This window comes from Corythoichthys intestinalis, chromosome 9 (assembly GCF_030265065.1).
Source record: "Corythoichthys intestinalis isolate RoL2023-P3 chromosome 9, ASM3026506v1, whole genome shotgun sequence".
Taxonomy (NCBI): domain Eukaryota; kingdom Metazoa; phylum Chordata; class Actinopteri; order Syngnathiformes; family Syngnathidae; genus Corythoichthys; species Corythoichthys intestinalis.
This window is the reverse complement of record NC_080403.1, coordinates 22,899,568-22,918,812: the sequence shown is the minus strand read 5'-3', so window position 1 is coordinate 22,918,812 and position 19,245 is coordinate 22,899,568. Positions and strand designations below refer to the sequence as shown.

At 38.7% G+C, this 19,245-nt stretch overlaps 1 protein-coding gene across 1 annotated transcript; it reads left to right on the top strand.

Annotated features, from left to right (window-relative positions):
- Nucleotides 1-10,286: 10,286 nt before the first annotated feature.
- LOC130922451 (inhibin beta B chain) lies at nt 10,287-14,417 on the top strand. The gene is made up of 2 exons (XM_057847274.1): nt 10,287-10,977; nt 11,932-14,417. Exons 1-2 carry the CDS (start codon nt 10,632-10,634, stop codon nt 12,696-12,698), a joined length of 1,113 nt encoding a protein of 370 aa, XP_057703257.1. The 5' UTR covers nt 10,287-10,631; the 3' UTR covers nt 12,699-14,417.
- The last annotated feature ends 4,828 nt before the right edge of the window (nt 14,418-19,245 follow it).

Genomic DNA, 19,245 nt, shown 5'->3' with positions numbered 1-19,245 from the left:
ATTTTAATATTTTGTTGTGTCCACAGATAGATTCACCCTTTGTTTAACACTTTAAGGTCTGGGCCTATTTTGTCTGATTTTGCATGCCTTTGAAGTTGCCTTTATATTTCAAAGAAAGAATTGTTTACGATGGCCTGGCTTGGTCCCTTTTTTTGTGACACCTTGAACTTCATGTTCAAACTGTTGTTTCCTTCACTGACCAATTATAAATCATCATTTTGGGCCCAAAAAGACCAAAAATTCCAAAATTGTTTTGTCAAAATTTTTAATATTGATGTCCAATTGACAACCAAACATGCGTAACGAACCGTTTTGAAACTTTGTAATACTTATTCAACATGTTAGGATGAATATTCAACCAAAATAAATTTAGAATAAATAGTCTTATATTTGACAATTCAACATAAACAACAGGTATAGCCATAGGCGTTTTTTTTTTCCTTTATACATGCTCTAGTCAAAACAGGTTATATACAGCAGACCAAACAGTGAAGAACAGTGAAAAAATATATACCATCTAACACAAAAAGTGTTTAGAGGCCATCTCTTTATGAGTTTAGGTATTGCGGCCCATCACCTGATGAAAACTATGTACACAATCAAGCTTCTTGAACACACATTTATATACACAAATTGAGAAGACTGATTGTGGGGAAAAAAAAAAAAATATATATATATATATATATATATATATATATATATATATATATATATATATATATATATATATATATACATATATAACATTGGGGAAAAAAGTCTTTTCAAAAAAATTTACAATAAACAAGTTAAATTTTTTTCAGGCATGACACTCCTGGATATTTAATAGATGGTTAACAAGTTTGTATTTCGTGTATATACTAAGATAATTTGTGTTCAAATGCAATTTAAATTTGCTAGTAAAATTCAGACATTTTTTCTGGAAGTTTTCAAAATGTTTCTTTACTCGTTTTTGCAAACTAAGGTTTGAATCGAACGGTGTATCACATGAACCAATACATATTCACTGCAAAAACTCCCCTTCTTAAAACTGAAAAATAAATTCCCTTGTTTTCAGTGTAAATCTACTAGAAATAATTGAAATTATCTGCCAGTGTTTCAAGTAAATTTTACTCAGATTTCTTGAAATAAGAAAAATAGCTAGCTGAAAATAGCTAGCTCTGCTTCTCTGTTGAGTACAGACTTCATGAGCGCTCACAACGGGCTGGAGCTGCCAGACCGCAGTTATGCGCAAGCCGGTATGTTTTGTTCTGTTTTTGACGTACTGTGGAGAGTGCAGTCAACACGGAGCTTGGCGGATCCGTACCACAGACGCGCCCAGTATAAGTACGTATGCGTATGTACATGGGTATAACTGATATCACAAAAAGGCTGCGCTCGCAAGCGGTGTCATTTTTTTGTGTCCAATCATCCATCTGTTCATCGTCTACCGCTTAATCCGGGGTCGGGTCGCGGGGGCAGCAGCTTTAACAGGGAAGCTCAGACTTCCCTCTGCCCAGCCACTTCAACCAGCTCCTCCGGCGGGATCCCAAGGCGTTCACAGGCCAGACGAGAGACATAGTCTCTCCAGCGTGTCCTGGGTCGTCCCCAGGGCCTCTCGCCGGTGGGACATGCCCAGAACACCTCTCCAGGGAGGCGTCCAGGAGGCATCCAAACCAGATGCCCAAGCCACCTCAACTGGCTCCTCTCAACGCAGAGGAGCAGCTACTTGACACTGAGTCCCACCCGGATGACCGAGCTTCTCACCCTATCTCTAAGGGAGAGCCCGGACACCCTGAGGAGGAAACTAATTTCGGCCATTTGTATCCGCAATCTTGTTCTTTCGGTCACGACCCAAAGCTCATGACCATAAATGAGGGTAGGAACGTAGATCAACTAGTAAATCGAGAGCTTCACCTTTTGGCTCAGCTCCTTCTTCACGAATACGGACCGGTGCAGAGTCCGCATTACTGCAGACGCTGCACCTATTCACCTGTCGATCTCCCGCTCCCTCCTAGACTCACTAGTGAACAAGACCCCAAGATACTTGAACTCCTCCACTTGGGGCAGGATCTCATCACCGACCCGGAAAGGGCACGCCACTCTTTTCCGACTGAGAACCATGGTCTCGGATTTGGAGATGCTGATCTTCATCCCAATCGCTTCACACTTGGCTGCGAACTGCTCCAGTGAGAGTTGGAGGTCCCGGCTTGATGAAGCCAACAGCCACATAATCTGCAAAAAGCAGAGATGCAATGCTGAGGCCACCAAACCGGACACCCTCAGCGCTTCCGCTACACCTAGAAATTCTGTCCATAAAAGTTATAAATAGAATCGGTGACAAAGGAAACCCTGGCGGAGTCCAACCCTCACTGGGAACGAATCCGACTAATGCAGACCAAAACTCTGACACCGGTCATGCAGGGACTGAACAGCCCTTACCAAGGGGCTCTTTACCCTGTACTCGCGAAGCACCCCCCCACAGGACTCCCTGAGGGACACGGTCGAACGCCTTCTCCAAGTCCACAAAACACATGTAGACCGTTTGGGCCCACTCCCATGCACCCTTGAGGACCCTGCTGGGGCTGTAGAGCTGGTCCACTGTTCCACAGCCAGGACGAAAACCACACTGCTCCTCCTGAATCCGAGATTCCACTTCCCGACGGACCCTCCTCTCCAGCACCCCTGAATAGACTTTACCAGGGAGGCTGAGGAGTGTGATCCCTCTATAATTAGAACAGGGGCCACTAACCATAATTCCGTCCCCCTCTTAAAAAGGGGGACCACCACCCCGGTCTGCCAATGCAGAGGCACTGTCCCCGATGCGCCTCTACAACGTGTCAGCCACGACAGCCCCACAACATCCACAGCCTTTAGGAACTCTGGGCGGATCTCATCCACCCTCGGGGCCTTTTCACAGATGAGCTCATTTTTTTGTGTTTGAACATAATTTTCTCCATGATCCGACAAATTTACAATTTGTTTACATACTTAAATATTTTGAGCAGCAATCTTTTATATGAAGGTCTTTTATACTAGGTATTGTCTTTCCCTTAAATATATAAATATTGTAGTATCTGGAGAAAAACAAATTGTTTCAGAATTTAAGTACCTTTGTATACTCATAGATTCAAATTTAAGTCACGTCACTAAAATTGTCAAAGCAGTTTTTTTTTATTGTATCACCAGCTGGTCCCAGGCTACTCACACCACTCACATTACAGACCCTGTATGAATAAACACCTAAAGGGCTAGATAAGAAGCTACGTTATCATCATTACTCAAATATTTTGCCAAATACCAATTTTTGAATTGGGGCAATGTTTTCAATTTATGACTGCCTAGCATATAAAATCCTCCATGGTCTGGCTCTTCCACTTCTTCGTAACTTTATGTGTATAAGGTCCAACACCAGTCACCAAACCAGAGGAACGTCTAGAGCGACTGTGTGATATCGTTACGAAAAAATTAATTTAGTAAATCAGCTTTTTCTGTTACGACCTCAAAAGTATGACATAGTATTCCCACGCTATTCAGAGAAATCATCACTTACAATTTATTCTGATCACAGCTAAAAAAACATTGGCTCCTGAGTAGTCAGACCTGTCAGCACCAGCGTTGTTAATAACGGCGTTAGAATATAACAGTGTTACTAACGGCGTTTTTTTTTTCAGTAGTGAGTAATCTATTTAATTACTTTTCTCATCTTGGCAACGCCGTTACCGTTACTGAGGCGGGAAAGGTGTGCGTTACTATGCGTTAGTATGTTGGTTGAATGACGCGAGAAAAGTCTGAGAATGACGGACTCACGGAGACGAGAGAGCAGAGCAGGAGTGGGGACGCCGTTGCAAAGACGGTGCTAGGTGGCTCCAATAATACCTGATTGTAGCCGATAGCCTACAAACTACGCCCACACGATGCTACGTTAGATATCACACACTATAGAACTAGATGCAAATGACAGACACATTGGCATTATATATATATATATATATATATATGTATATATATATATATATATATATATATATATATATATATATATGTGTGTATATATATATATGTGTGTGTATATATATATATATATATATATATATATACATATACACATACATACATACATATATATATATATATATATATATATATATATATATATACACATACATATATATGTGTATGTATGTATGTATGTATGTATTGAACTAGATGCGTTAGTAAACAGCCACCATCTTAAAACAGTAGACTGCTCTGTTGTAGAGAACCTTAGCGAAGCTAAGTAACTTTATATCTAAAATGCTCCTAAATCGGCAAAATCTTGACTTAAATCTATATTTAAATGATGAAACAGTTTTAAAACATACACATGTCATCTTGCATGTGATGTTTTTTTTACCTCCATTTTTCTTTCTTTCTTTGTGATTTTGTACTGCTCTGGCTTTTATTGTTCTTTTTTGTTTTTTTAGTGTATATTTTGTAATTTTAATTGTGCTTCTTATCATATAAATATTATTAATTAAAATGTTTTACTGTTTCAAAAATGCCTATGTACAGTGTATCACAAAAGTGAGTACACCCCTCGCATTTCTGCAGATATTTAACAAAATCTTTTAATGGGACAACACTGACAAAATGACACTTTGACACAATGAAAAGTAGCCTGTGTGCAACTTATATGATAGAGTTAATTTATTTTCCCCTCAAAATGACTCAAAATATAGCCATTAATATCTAAACCCCTGGCAACAAAGGTGAGTACACCCCTTAGTAAATACGTACATGCCTAAATGTCCAAATTGAGTACTGCTCGTCATTTTCCCTCCAAAATGTCATGTGACTCGTTACAGGAGTGCTGTCAGCATTGCTGCAGAGATTGAAGAGGTGGGGGGTCAGCCTGTTAGTGCTCAGACCATAAGCCGCACTCTACATCAAAATGGTGTGCATGGCTGTCACCCCAGGAGGAAGCCTCTTCTGAAGATGGTACACAAGAAAGCCCGCCCGTCTCATCAGACCATAGGACATGGTTCCAGTAATCCATGTGCTTTGTTGACATGTCTTCAGAAAACTGTTTGCGTGCTAAATTAATAAATTTTTAAAAAGGGCAACAAAATTAGTCGTACTATTGCTACGAAAAAGTCGCAAATATTACGTAGGGGTACGGTAGCTTTGAGCCGCTACGCACTTTACATATATGTACCTTAGCTGGGAGCTACGAAGAAGCATTAGTATAAATTATTCTATTGATTATAATTTGAGGATTTTTTTAATACTGTTGATTGTAACGGAAGCGGCAACGCGCTACGTAAAGTACATAGCTGCTTATATAGCTACATTAGCCTGACGCAATAATACAATTTATTCTCGTACTATTCTATCCATCCATCATCTACCGCTTAATCTGGGGTCAGGTCATGGGGGCAGCAGAAGACAGACTAATTTAGTGTTTTACTTACCTGGTTCTGACTGGTTAGAGGTCTGGCGTGGCACGTCAAATTCGCGGCACTCAGCTATGCACTATTCGGCACTTGTATTCCATGAAGCCGGAGGTGTTTAATCATATTGGTCGTGCAGCCACCATTGCATAATATAGCTGTGTTGCAAATGTTGCTCTGAGTTGACTGGTCATTTTTCTTCGTGAAGTTGAGCCAAACTTTTGAGCGCCGCCAGAAGTTGACAACGATTGAAATGAAGTTGCAATGCACAAACACACACTTAATAGGGCTTCTTCTTTGCGGTGTTCGTCAGCTGTTTTTCCGGTCGGAAGTCAGGGCATCGAAACTTGGAATCGAAATTTTAAAAATTGAACGGTTCCAGGAGAACAGGAGTGTTAGTCCCAGATCCCGTCGATGCTCTATGCCCAACCCTATTAATCAGCATGGCTGGGTTGGAATGTCTGCAAGTCATACCTGTATTTATTTGGCTTCATGCTGTCGACAATTTTGAAACACTGGTGTTTCCTTGTCTCCTGTTCCTGCACACACTGTGACAATGAGAACACTGCCTTCAACTGCAGCGATGGTGCAATAAACACTTTATTCTGGAAAACATTCGAGCAACTTCAAACTATCATGTCATCAATCCGTTGTTAAGATAGTTTCCTTAACATACACAAAACGGCCGCTAACAAGTTTTCGAGGTTTGGCCACGTGACATTCCGCATACATTGCTGAGGATTATATTTACATATGTACGAAAGTCAATCAAGACAAGAAATTTATCTCCGTTTTCATACTCTGGATTTTAGGACTGATAATACGTACTGTACTTTCCATTTGGCAACACTCAAATTCAAATCCATGATCACAAACTAACAGGCACATACTGTACTTGTTGATTACTTATATTCTTACTTAGTTACAGTAGTGGCCACTTTAACAGTTCAGAAAAACAGTGTTTACATTAAAGTAACCGAAGAAACTTAAATGCAGTGTAAAAGGCGCAATATTCAGAACATACATGACATATAGGATTAGTAAAACGGTTTAAATCAGACATGTCCAAAGTCCGGCCCGGGGGCCAAATGCGGCCCGTGGTCAAATTTCATCCGGCCAGCAGCCTCTGTCATAAAACCTATAACGTCTGGCCCGCGCATAGACTTAATATTTTGAGCACCTTATGAAGTAGCTTACACTAAATGGTGTTCCTCATTTACCTACTAGAGGACATCAGCACTCTGAGTGACATCACTGCGTGTGACCAATTTTACCCCCGATTTTTGGTTTCGAGAGATTCGAGCATGAAAGAGCAAGAAAATGCTCAGCTTGTTTGGGTCGCCGTATTTGTGTGAGAGGACATTCTCAGTTATGAACTTAAATAAGAGCCGTGTGAGGACACGGCTAAAGGACACTCACTTGCGAGACATCTTGCGCATCAATACCACTGGCTTTGAGACAGACCAGGCCTTTGTGCTGGAGTCCAGATCTCAATATCACACGTCACATTAATTCAGGCAAGTCATTCGACATTTACAATTAGTCATATGTCATTTAGAGTAAGTCTCTGAATTGATTTTGTTCGTTAGGATCAAAATCAGTCATAAATTCAGACAGGTTATCAGTTCTCACTCCAGTATAAACTTTTAAAAGTTGAATCAACGTTTATAGTTACTGATACAGTGGGGCAAATAAGTATTTAGTCAATCACTAATTGTGCAAGTTCTCCTACTTGAAAATATTAGAGAGGCCTGTAATTGTCAACATGGGTAAACCTCAACCTTGAGAGACAGAATGTGGAAAAAAAAAACAGAAAATCACATTGTTGTAAAGGAAAGAATGAATGGGGCCATGTATCGAGAGATTTTGAGTGAGAATCTCCTTCCATCAGCAAGGGCATTGAAGATGAGACGTGGCTGGGTCTTTCAGCATGGCAATGATCCCAAACACACACCCAGGGCAACATAGTAGTGGCTTCGTAAGAAGCATTTCAAGGTCCTGGAGTGGCCTAGCCAGTCTCCGGGTCTCAACCCCATAGAAAATCTGCGGAGGGAGTTGAAAGTCCGTGTTGCCCAACGACAGCCCCAAAATATCACTGCTCTAGAGGAGATCTGCATGGAGGAATGGGCCGAAATACCAGCAACAGTGTGTGAAAAGCTTGTCAAGAGTTACAGAAAACGTTTGGCCTCCGTTATTGCCAACAAAGGGTACATAACAAAGTATTGAGATGAACTTTTGGTATCGACTAAATACTTATTTTCCACCATGATTTGCAAATAAATTATTTAAAAATCAAAAATGTGATTTTCTGGGGGGTTTTCCCCCACATACTGTCTCTCATGGTTGAGGTTTACCCATGTTGACAATTACAGGCCTCTCTAATATTTTCAAGTGGGAGAACTTGCACAATGAGTGCTTGACTAAATACTTATTTGCCCCACTGTATGCCATATTTCAAATGAGCCTCGGATGATTGTTTCTTTCTCATTTGTCTAATATTTTATTCATAAGTTCTGTGAACATTGAACTGCCATAATGTTATATTTCATCTTTCAAATGTAATTTGCACTCATGAGTACAATTACTTCTGTTTAAGAAAAAAAAAGTTAAGTGAATATTCAACTGCATGTGATATGCATGTTTCAAATGAACCAAAACACATGCTTAAGACTATTGAAATTATACTAAAAAAAGAAATGGGAAACAGAATGGCTAGCAAAAATTTGTTTAAATATATTGTTGTTGTACGTAAAGAACCTCAGCCAAGGTCAGCCCCCCACACTTTTACCACACCAAATCTGGCCCCCTTTGCAAAAAGTTTGGACACCCCTGGTTTAAATAATTGTATATTTCCAATTATATCCTAATAATTGTGCCGAATGATGCATCATCAGCAATTCTTTGATTAAAACTGTTTTGATTATACATGATGTTTAACTTTTCCTTTTAACACTAAACTATTTTTAATGTTATTCAAGATGGTGGTGGACAGCAAAAAAAAGTTTTTATATGTAGTACTTAACATAACTTATACTGCATGTTACAAAGCAAATGTTAAATTTTGTACAACGTTACAATGGTAGTCTCGAAAAACCTTGTCCAGAGTGCTTTTTGTTCCTTTTGGTGTTTTAACAAATAATAGGAATGATATGATTATAATCAGGGGTGAAAGTGGGCGGGAACGGTCAGGAACGCAGTTCCAGTATAAGATTCAGGGCCGGAACACAGTTCCGGTATAAGATTCATGGCCGGAACGCTGATCCGATACACGGTGCTTTGATTCTGAAAATATGACGGCAACTGTCAAAACGCTATGTAAAAAAAATAAATAAATACGAAGCTGCCACACATGCATTTTATCTCCAAGAAGAAAACAATCTACCAACATCAGATTTACATACACAAGTGTTAACAACAAGCATAATAAAGTGCTTGTGTAGCGTAATCTGTTTCCACCGATATTTACTATTTGTTTTATTCCACGGACGGCATGGAGGTTTCTCCAGCTGCTACAGTTATCTGAATTTGACGATGACGAGTCACGTCAATGTGCAAATGCATGCAGCAAAGCAAAACGCCTGGACTCATTTATCCGTTCAACTGGCTGACATACTCATATGTGATCACCAGAGAGTTAGCTCTGATTGGTTCAAATGTGCATGTTTTCTGAAACAGCAAAAAAAAAAAAAGGCAATGCAACAGAAAATTGATCAAATCTTTAAAAGCCAGGAAAGAGTTAAGGTGGCTTATTTATCATATTTAGTTTTATTTGCTCTGATGGGGAGGTTCAGAAGCTGTCAATGTGCACTATGGACTTATATGTGTTCATTTATGTTAGGCTTCTTATTCATTTCCTTATTATTTAAAAAAGTCAATGTTTGCACGATCTTCAAAATATATTCCATTTCACTCTGCATAATATCATTGTCATTTGTACTTATTTTTCCTGAATGTATGTTACTTATTTCTTTATTCTTAAAAAAACACACAACAAAAAGTAAATGTTTACATTATCTTCAATTTTAATATACATCCTATGTTCTTAAGTAGTTAAAATTGAGATTTGGCATTTAGTATGTGGGGAAATGAGGGAAATAAAAATTAGGAGATTGAGGTTTGGGTTATAGCTGTTTTTGGTAACTTTTATTTTGCAAATCATTGAAAAAATACAATTTTGAATGAAAATCCTTTTATGTATGTGTTAAAGAAATAACTGACCAAAACAGTTTTCTTTGCATTTAAATAGTTTTCTGGCTCCGAGGCGACCTTCACGTCGGGGAGTTCCGGCAAGAAATTCTAACCACTTTCACCCCTGATTATAATTATAATAAATGGGAGCTTCCTTCTGTGCCTCATACAAAAAATGTTGTAGTTGCGTTGATTCTCCACACATTGGCAGTCACGCGCTACATTCGTTGTGTCGTATAACCAACCAACACTTGCATTGGTTGGAACATTTAAATGTACTGTACATACCTTATTGCTTTTATCAAATGTGTGTTTAAATGAGAAAATGCACACTCTAGTAATATGGTGAGCTAAAACGAGCTTTTTTAAATTATTTGCAATGTATGTTAAGCGTGCATGAGAACGTTTTCGTAGGTGAAAATAATTAGAGTTTATTTTGTACATAGTGGCCAATTACTTATACTAATTGTAACAGTGGAAAAAGTGAACAATTTAGGATTATGACGGTTAAATGTGCACAAAAGTCACAAATATAGGGTGCTAAATGATATTAAGTGTTGCGATGTATGATTAGTGATAGATTACGTATTCACATCACATGTCGTTATGCAGCGTGTTGAAACTGGGTGAAAGGTCTGGTAAAATGATGGCACGTTTTCTGCGCTTTTAAAAATGGCGCACCGTCACACTACTGTTTCCTTCTCCTAAATTTAACCGTACTCTTCCGTGTAGCTCTGTCATCGCCTGTCAGCCACATCACCGTACCTTGCTTTCATGTCAGCATGTGAGAAGGCCAACGTTTTGCGTCTGCAGATGCGCTGCCAGCAAAGTTCTTCACACGGCGCCCCGGTGCGCTCATTGGTGCGTCCGCCAACGTGTCACCACTTTTGGTGGATTACCCCACACTAGATATCTCAACCACCAGGACGCCGAGACATCACTCGACTCTCCAGCTGCAGAAAAGGACCTCAAATTTAAAGCCCAAGAAAACTTTTTGTGCCGTTTTTTTTCCACAGTCGATTTGAGAGTCAAATGGCGCAGATGTCCTCATGGTGCGCGTTTCTCTTTTTGGCCCAGTTGCTCTGGGAGGGTCTTTTGGTAAGCGGTAGCCCCCCGGGTTGCGCGTCCTGTGGCCCCCGGTCCTTGGGGAGGGAAGCGGAGGAGAGGCTGATGGTGGAGATGGCCAAGCAGCAAATTTTGGACAAGCTGCACCTGAAAGAGAGACCCAAGATCTCTCAGACTGTGCCCCGGGTGGCGCTGCTGACTGCGCTGCGCAAACTCCACTCAGGGCGCGTCAGACAGGATGGCACCCTCGAACTTGACAACAAAGTGCCATCCAAAGACCAAAGCTATGAAATAGTCACCTTTGCCGACATAAGTAAGTGTGCTTAGTGAAGTCTATATACGCTTTTTTTAAAAAAATAGTTATTTATCTGAAGAAACTATACGTGGTTATCAATGTTATAGGATAGTACCAGCGTTATAGTTTTAAATGATACCCTCAGTTGCATTCACAAAACAAAACTGGTGAAAAATCATTTTTTAAAAGCTGATGTCTGAAACAGAATACTTAACCTCTCAAATTATCTTTGATCTATAGACAAAAGTGCATGGGACATATTGGATAAATGAAGAGTGAGGTGGATGATGAGAAAATCAGAGCTCTACTACTAGTTGGTTACGTGAATGACAAGAGATATGAATTGAAGTGTTAGAATACGTCGAACTAATAGTTATAGCAGCCAAATTTGAACCAAAAATGATCGAAAAGCAAAACATCAGTCAACAGCGTTATCTTTTAGATCTGTCCTGTTTTGTTAAAAATAATGGTTTGCATTCAAATGTCTGAAACATTTCAGCAACAAAATTGTCAAACACATTGAAGACTACTTTGGATTTGAATGGCTTCAGGTGAAATGTCACAGAGTTTGTGAAATGTGTACATGCAGTAATATCATATTAAATCGATTGAAGGCCCTTGAATTTAATCGAATTGTAGCGGACGTTGTAATACCGGCAAGTAATGTATCGTTGTCCAAAGATATAAATACCCTATTGTAATAAACTTGGGTATTTAAAACCTGAAGATATATTACAAAAAGGCTGAAAGGTGAATAGTAAATAACAAATGGACGGTGCGCTAAAGAGATCATTCATGGATAAATGAACAGGCAAAAAGCTATAATAGAGAAAATACATTGCAGATAAATTAACATAAAGACAGACAGATACTGTATATGGATGTATAGACTTGTGTATGAATGGCCTCAAGTGATACTGTCATGTGGTTCAATGTAAATTCCTTGCTTTGTTTGACCACTCTAACCCACAGATGAAAGTGTGCGCAGGGATGAGGCAAATCTCAGTCTCACCTTCCAGTTCCTACGAGAACATGGCCGCGGTATCCAGGTTCTGCATTCCTCCCTCTGGATCTATGTTCGCTCCTCTAAGTCACCCTTCCCAGTGCCAGCTCAAATTTTCCTCATCGCAGACAGCGGTGAGTCAAATGAGACTTTGGTGATAGAAAAGATGCTGGAGGTCCAGGGAAGCAACTGGCACACCTTCCCCATCAACCGCATCTTGCAGGACTTCATGGACGGTGGGCAGAAGAGACTACACTTGGAAGTGCGTTGTGACGTGGACGGGAGAAATCTTTGCTCCCTGGAAGACGCACCCAACACCTTGTATCAACCATTCTTGGTAGCCCAGGTGCGTCTTCGAGACGACCCTGCCCGACACCAGGTCAGAAAACGCTCCTTGAGGTGTGGTGACGATGTCACTATTTGCTGCAAGAAAGACTTTTACATCAAGTTTAAGGACATCCAGTGGCATGACTGGATCATTGCGCCTGAGGGTTACCACATGAACTACTGCGTGGGCCAGTGCCCTCACCATCTGGCCGGGTCTCCCGGTATCGCCTCATCTTTTCACGCTACAGTCTTTAGCCAGCTGAAGGTGAACGGCCTCAACACAGCTGTGTCTTCATGTTGTGTCCCCACGGAGCGTCAGGCTCTGTCCATGGTATACTTCAACTCTCAGCACAGTATCATCAAAACTGACGTGCCTGACATGATTGTAGAATCCTGTGGGTGCACATAAGAGTTTGCACCCCAGTGTCAATATGTATTTATGCAGCAGTCCTAGTGTATTGTATGTGCAGTACAGATGACTACAAACCGTTTTACCATTGGTTCTATAATTTAATGCAGTTAAAGGTAAATACTGGCTGATAAATGGAGAACATTTTCCCAGCTAGGAGTGACAAATTATAGAATAGCTATTCAAACCTAAAGGCAGGCCAGATCCAGTGCGCCACAGCATTTTGTGGGGCCCACGAAAGTAAATCATGTGCCTTGCGCACACTTTTATTTATTTTAAAATGCTGTAAATGAACTTTAAAATTTCAAAATAAAATCAGTATTCACAATTTTCTTTTCATTTGCTGATTAAATACACAAAACAGAAATTTATAAATCAACAAAAAAGAGACTAGTTACTGTTTTCTGCCTTTTTTGTATCAAAAAACACTTTTTTTAATGCAAAAAGAGAATATTTACTGCATTCTCCTAACGAACAAAATAATGTTTACTGTTTTCTAACCTTTTTTTTTTTTTTTTTTATAATAAAAAAGGTAAATAAGTTAAAAATACATATACAATAATATAAATGTGATTAAGAGGTTCAAAAAATATTTGGATAGACAAAGTAGGGTACAGAAACATTTCCAACCTAACAGGACATAACTAGACCTGTTAAAAAATATTTTGTATATTTATGCAAACGGCATGGTATCTATACTGTAAAAAACTGTGGATCAGAATCAGTTTGGGTTTGGAAAAATCAGTATGAGAACAACACCAATTATAACCACAATTAACTCATTGAGTATTATTTTTGGTAATAGATGAATAGATTGGATATCTATTACCGTCAATAGCAGCCAATGTTTAAAATCAGAATGCAACAGTTTCAATTTGAGGCTTATTTTGTTTTTAGGGTGCACTACTGAATACATTTGGGGACCCCCAAAAATGTTTAATCAGCATTCCACTGTACTGTTGACACAAACTGCCTTTGCATTTAGGCAGCACGCACACCATGTGTACCCAAGGTCATAAATTGGCAAACATTGGGACACTATTGCCTCAGTGGTCCGGTAATGTGAAGGTCTGCATGGTCGGTGGGTCAAATGGGCATGTGCTGCTGGCGCTCATAATCGTCAAAGTCCAAAGTTTACTGGTGTGATGTATAATTAGAAACGTTCCAGAAAAACGAAGCCTGTTAATCATTCCACCGAGGGGAACTTGACATCATCCTAACTGCACAATGAGTAATTAACTAACTGTTTTTGCATTTGGGGTAAATTAAAAATGACATGATCTTTTACTGCATACACAATCAATAGGACATCTGTTGCCTCCGACGCTGCACTTGAATTGTCATCTTTACTGTTTAATGCAGAAATGTTTTCTAAATTATTCTTATTATTAACGTCTCGTTGCCATCATACCATTGTATGCATTTTAACACCCAAGACAACTGTGCTCAAAAATTGTGTAACCAAACTGAGCAATACGTTAAAATAAAATAGAATGGAAGCCCCCAGAAAACATACACAGTATCAATCTGTGGATTTTCTATTTTTGTTTAAACGGGTGGCTTTTGTCCTTAATGGTGAATTTACTGTAATATTATGAATGTAATTGTATTTATCTCTCTCTCTCTCCCTCTCTCTCTCTCTCTCTCTCTCTCTCTCTCTCTCTCTCTCTCTCTCTCTCTCTATATATATATATATATATATATATATATATATATATATATATTCTACAGTATTTTATTGATTGATTCATTGTAATTTGTTTAATACAGTATTGCAGTATTAATGTATACAACTATTTTGGGATAAAATAAATGAATGAATACGTCTATGGTCACTCATAAATCAATTTCATGTGTAGACAAACACCTGTTCACATCCAGGGACATTCATCCATCTCAACTGTGCGGCTGACATCAACATTGTGCTACCCAGGATTTGAATTACTGTAATTTTAGGACTATAAGTCGTTCCTTTTTTCTCTCATTTTGAATCCAGCGGCTTAAAGCGCAATGTGACTTCTATGTTGATTTATTTGGGTTAATAGGTAACACTTTATTTGACAGTGGCGTCTTAAGACTGTCATGGTTATGACATGACACTATCATGGGCATTACTGAATCCTTATGACGGATGTCATTAAGTGTCATTCGTCAAATTATGTCACTGACTTTATTTATGTCCAGCTCAGATCTTTTACATCCGTTCAAATGTGAGATAATTTGCCGGATGACACTAGATGACACCTGTTATAAGCGTTCATTAATGCTCATGACAGTGTTTTATGGGGCCACTGTCAAATAAAGTGTTACCAAATATCATAAATAACAGTTAATGAAACAACTGGAACAGTAACTGAAGAAATAATTAGCACAGAACATGGATTTTGATTGTTATTTATCTGTAGCGCCGCAATGCATGCTAGGAGGCATGTTTGATGACAACATTGTTGACAGCAGGTGGCAGAACAGGTTGACTGTCTCCCCCAAGGTAGCAGTGATGGCTAAATGAAGCTTCTTGAAGCATTGAAGCTTTACAGCCCATTGGCTCAAAGCCTATATCAGTCAAATTAAGTGTTACCGGTTAATGTATTTTGGTGTAAATATCCCATGATACTGTGAGGACAACTGCTGTTCATAGTCCAGTGCGGCTTATTTATGGTCAACTGCCATTTTCGTGTCAAATTTGGTGGGTGGCGGCTTATAGTCAGGTGCGCCTTATAGTCCGAAAATTACGGTACAGGTCTCCAACTCACAACCAGATTTGATGCGCCACATGAATTTGTGTGGCCTGCCAAGGCAAATAATGTGCATTGACTTCATGCTTCTCGGTTAAATCAAAATAAATAACTTTTCTGACGTCGTCAATAAAAGATCAAAGACTAAAGATTTCATACGATATGTAAAGCGTTTTTTCTTTTATTTTTTTCTATATAAATAGAAAATGTGATTGAAAAAAATTGAATACTTACTGTTTTTCGTTTTTGTTATCAACAGCTAAAAATATAACAATAGTAAAAAAAAGTATTGGTTTTTATTCAAATAAAATATGAATGTGGATTTGAATACATTATATAAAAAATACAATAAATCAGAGTATTTCCTAAGTTTTCCCTTTGTGTTATGTTTTAATATAAATAAATTAAAAAGGAAAACTACATTTTGAAAATCCCATAAAGGGTTGAGAGGCTCAAAAACGTGGATTTGGACAATTTTTAGGTCAGCAATGTTTAAATGATTCAATGAATATCGATAAAGCTGTCGACTAATTTGACAATTGATCAGTTGTCATTCATTTGATTCATTATGGCAGCCATGGTTGGCAGGCTTAATTTCCCCCGAAGGAATCAGCTACTACGACCCATGACAAAGATGAGTTTGACACCCCCATTTACATGAAGACATTCAATTATTTTCAACTTGCATGCGTCCAAAAGACCAATTTTAGCTGGCATGCTTCCTGTTGTCTCATGTCCACAGTCTGTGAGGCAAAGGGTGTGTTTGCTCAAACAAACACTGGAAGTGGCTTTATCGTCCGTCTGTGTTTGGTGTGTCAACAGTTGTCACATTCCCTTGGCATGCGCTCATTTTCATTTCTCTATGAGGGTAAATGATCTCTTCATGTGAGCCAGATCAGGATAAATTACGACATCCGTGACATCCACAAGGTCAAAAGCCAAGCTTCAGCCTTTGCGGTGACCACATCTGGCTCACAGCAGAGAGGTTCTAAGCTTGAATCTCAACTCAGGTGGAGTTTGCATGTTTTCTTCATACACCTCCAGACCCCAACCACCAGTCATTTATGGACTTCTATCAGCAGATGTCACACAGAATAGATTACTGGTATTGCAAATAAAGACAAGAGACAAGACATAAGAGAAAAATGGATAGATGTAATTCAGATATTGATTTAAATATGTGTTTTTTTTTTAACTAATGACCACGTAATGCCATTCCATCCAATTCTACAGCATTTGTGCTTGTTAGGGTTGCTAAATTCGAGCCTGCCTCATCTGACTTTGTCAGATTTAAATGTCCCAGTTAATCTAAAATAGACAAATAAATCATGAACAAAAAGAAAGAAAGAAAGAAAGAAAGAAAGAAAGAAAGAAAGAAAGAAAGAAAGAAAGAAAGAAAGAAAGAAAGAAAGAAAGAAAGAAAGAAAGAAAGAAAGAAAGAAAGAAAGAAAGAAAAGAAAGAAAGAAAGAAAGAAAATCTTGCCAAACGAGAGCAGGTCTTGGCTGGTCAGCCAACAGAATTGGTGTCGCACTATCCAAATGGACTCTAAACGATGTCTAAGGGTGGTGTTTGTTTTATTGTAGCAAAACAAAAATTGAACGTTGTAGATAATAACGATAAGTAGCATTATTTTCTAAAAATATATTTTTAATTCATCAAAAATAATAATTTGTGTTTAATAAATGCTTTATTGTTCGAAACAATGAGTATTCACATGGTTTACCATTTGTATGTATGACATCTGCTGTTAAACAATAAAATGAGTTACATAAAAAAATGTTATATAATTAAAAGAACTAAAATTCCCGGAATTGCTTAATTTGCTAGGGATAATTGAAGCATATACTGTAAAAACAATAACAACAGCAAGTATACCTTAATTTTCGGACTATAAGGCGCTACTTTTTTCCTTCATTTTGAATCCTGCGGCTTATAGTCCAGTGAGGCTTATTAATTGATATTTGGGTTAATAGGTAACACTTTACTTGACATCGACGTCATAAGACCGTCATAATTTTGGCATGACATTATCATGGTCATTACTGAACGCTTATGACAGATGTCATTAAGTGTCATCCGGCAAACTATGTCACTAACTCCATTTATGTCCAGCTCGGATCTTTTACATCCATTCAAAATTGAGATAATTTGCCGGATAACATTAAATGACATCTGTTATAAGCATTCATTAATAATCATGACAGTATCATGTCATAATTATGATTGTCTAATGACAGTCTTATGGTGCCACTGTCAAATCAAGTGTTAACAAATACCATAACTAGCAATTAATGAAACAACTGGAACAGTAACTGAATAAATAATTAGCACAGAACATGAATTTTGATTGTTATTTATATCTGCTGCGCTGCAATGCATGCTAGAAGGCATGTTGGACAACAACGGTGTTGAAAGCAGGTGGAAGAAGAGGTTGACTGCGGAGGGTGATGGCTAAATAAGGCTTCTTGAAGCGATGACACTTTGCGGCTAGTTGGTTCAAAGTTTCATTGATGGTTCATTCGGTCTTATGACAGTCGTATGATGCCGCTGTCAGATAAAGTGTTACCGGTTAATATCTTGCGGTATAAATATCCCATAATACAGTGAGGACAGTTTCGGCTTATCTATGAACAAATGTCGTTTTCGTGTCAAATTTGGTGGGTGGCGGTTTATAGTTAGGTGCGCCTTATAGTGCGAAAATTACGGTCATGGTAGTAGTCAACATAATGATGAAATGGAAAAACATATGGTCTCTAAAGGGGCATGACTTAAGAATGACGATGGTTATCGTTGTAAAGCATATTGTCATAGCCCGATTTGTGAAGGTGCAATTTGAAACGTGACTCAGCAAACAGAGGTGTTATCCAATGAAAATGAAGTCAAAGAAATAAACAATCTGAGAAGATGAATCTTGTCTTTTCACACTCCAGATTATCGCAAACAGGTGCGTACTTCTTTTCATTGACATTGGCGCCACCAATGGAAAGCAGCTAACAGACCCACTCTGAGAAAAACTAAAAGCCTACTGACTCAGTGATATACTAACACACTGACCCACTGTTGGCCACTAAAACCCTAATCCTTCACTCCACACAATCCCACAAAATCTCCTTTCTGGAGAGTTAATAAGGTGTGACTTTGGCCTCGTCCCTTTGCAGCGTCATGGCAGCCTAACCTGGGAAGACACTGTTCTTATGCACCCTTCTCACGACGGGTCAACAGTGAACAACACCGACATAATGCAAGATAATTGGATTAGTACGAGGTTGAACTGTCAACAAAAGTGAAAAGAAATAGTAGAGTCGTCCACCTTTGTGTTGATGATTGGGAATAGTGGCATTACTGAGTTAGTTATGGGGAGTTGTGAAAGTATTAATACATTTTTATCAGGATGCATGCATGCGAGTTTTCAAGCATGTCGCTCCTACTTCCCCCCCAAAAAATCATCCCTGCTGAAATAGTTTTTAATTGCTTTATAATCTAATCATACATTATCATATATTCTTTCCCACTTCCAACAAACGACATAAAATTAAATGGACAAAGTAGGTCTACAAAGAAAAACTGAAAAAAAAACATGTCCGAAAATCTACAGGAGGTCAGCCATTTGTTCAAGCTGCCATGTAACATCTCGTTACATGTCGTGGAGCATTGTAGTGGCTGGTCATGTGTGACTTTAACAGACCTGATATGAGGTGTAAAGTGGGTCCAATGCTGTCAATGTTGATGCTCTGATGGAGGAAGCACTTCAAATAACTTAAATCCACAGCGTGATCCCATTAGGACAGACCCAGTTACCTGTTATATCTTG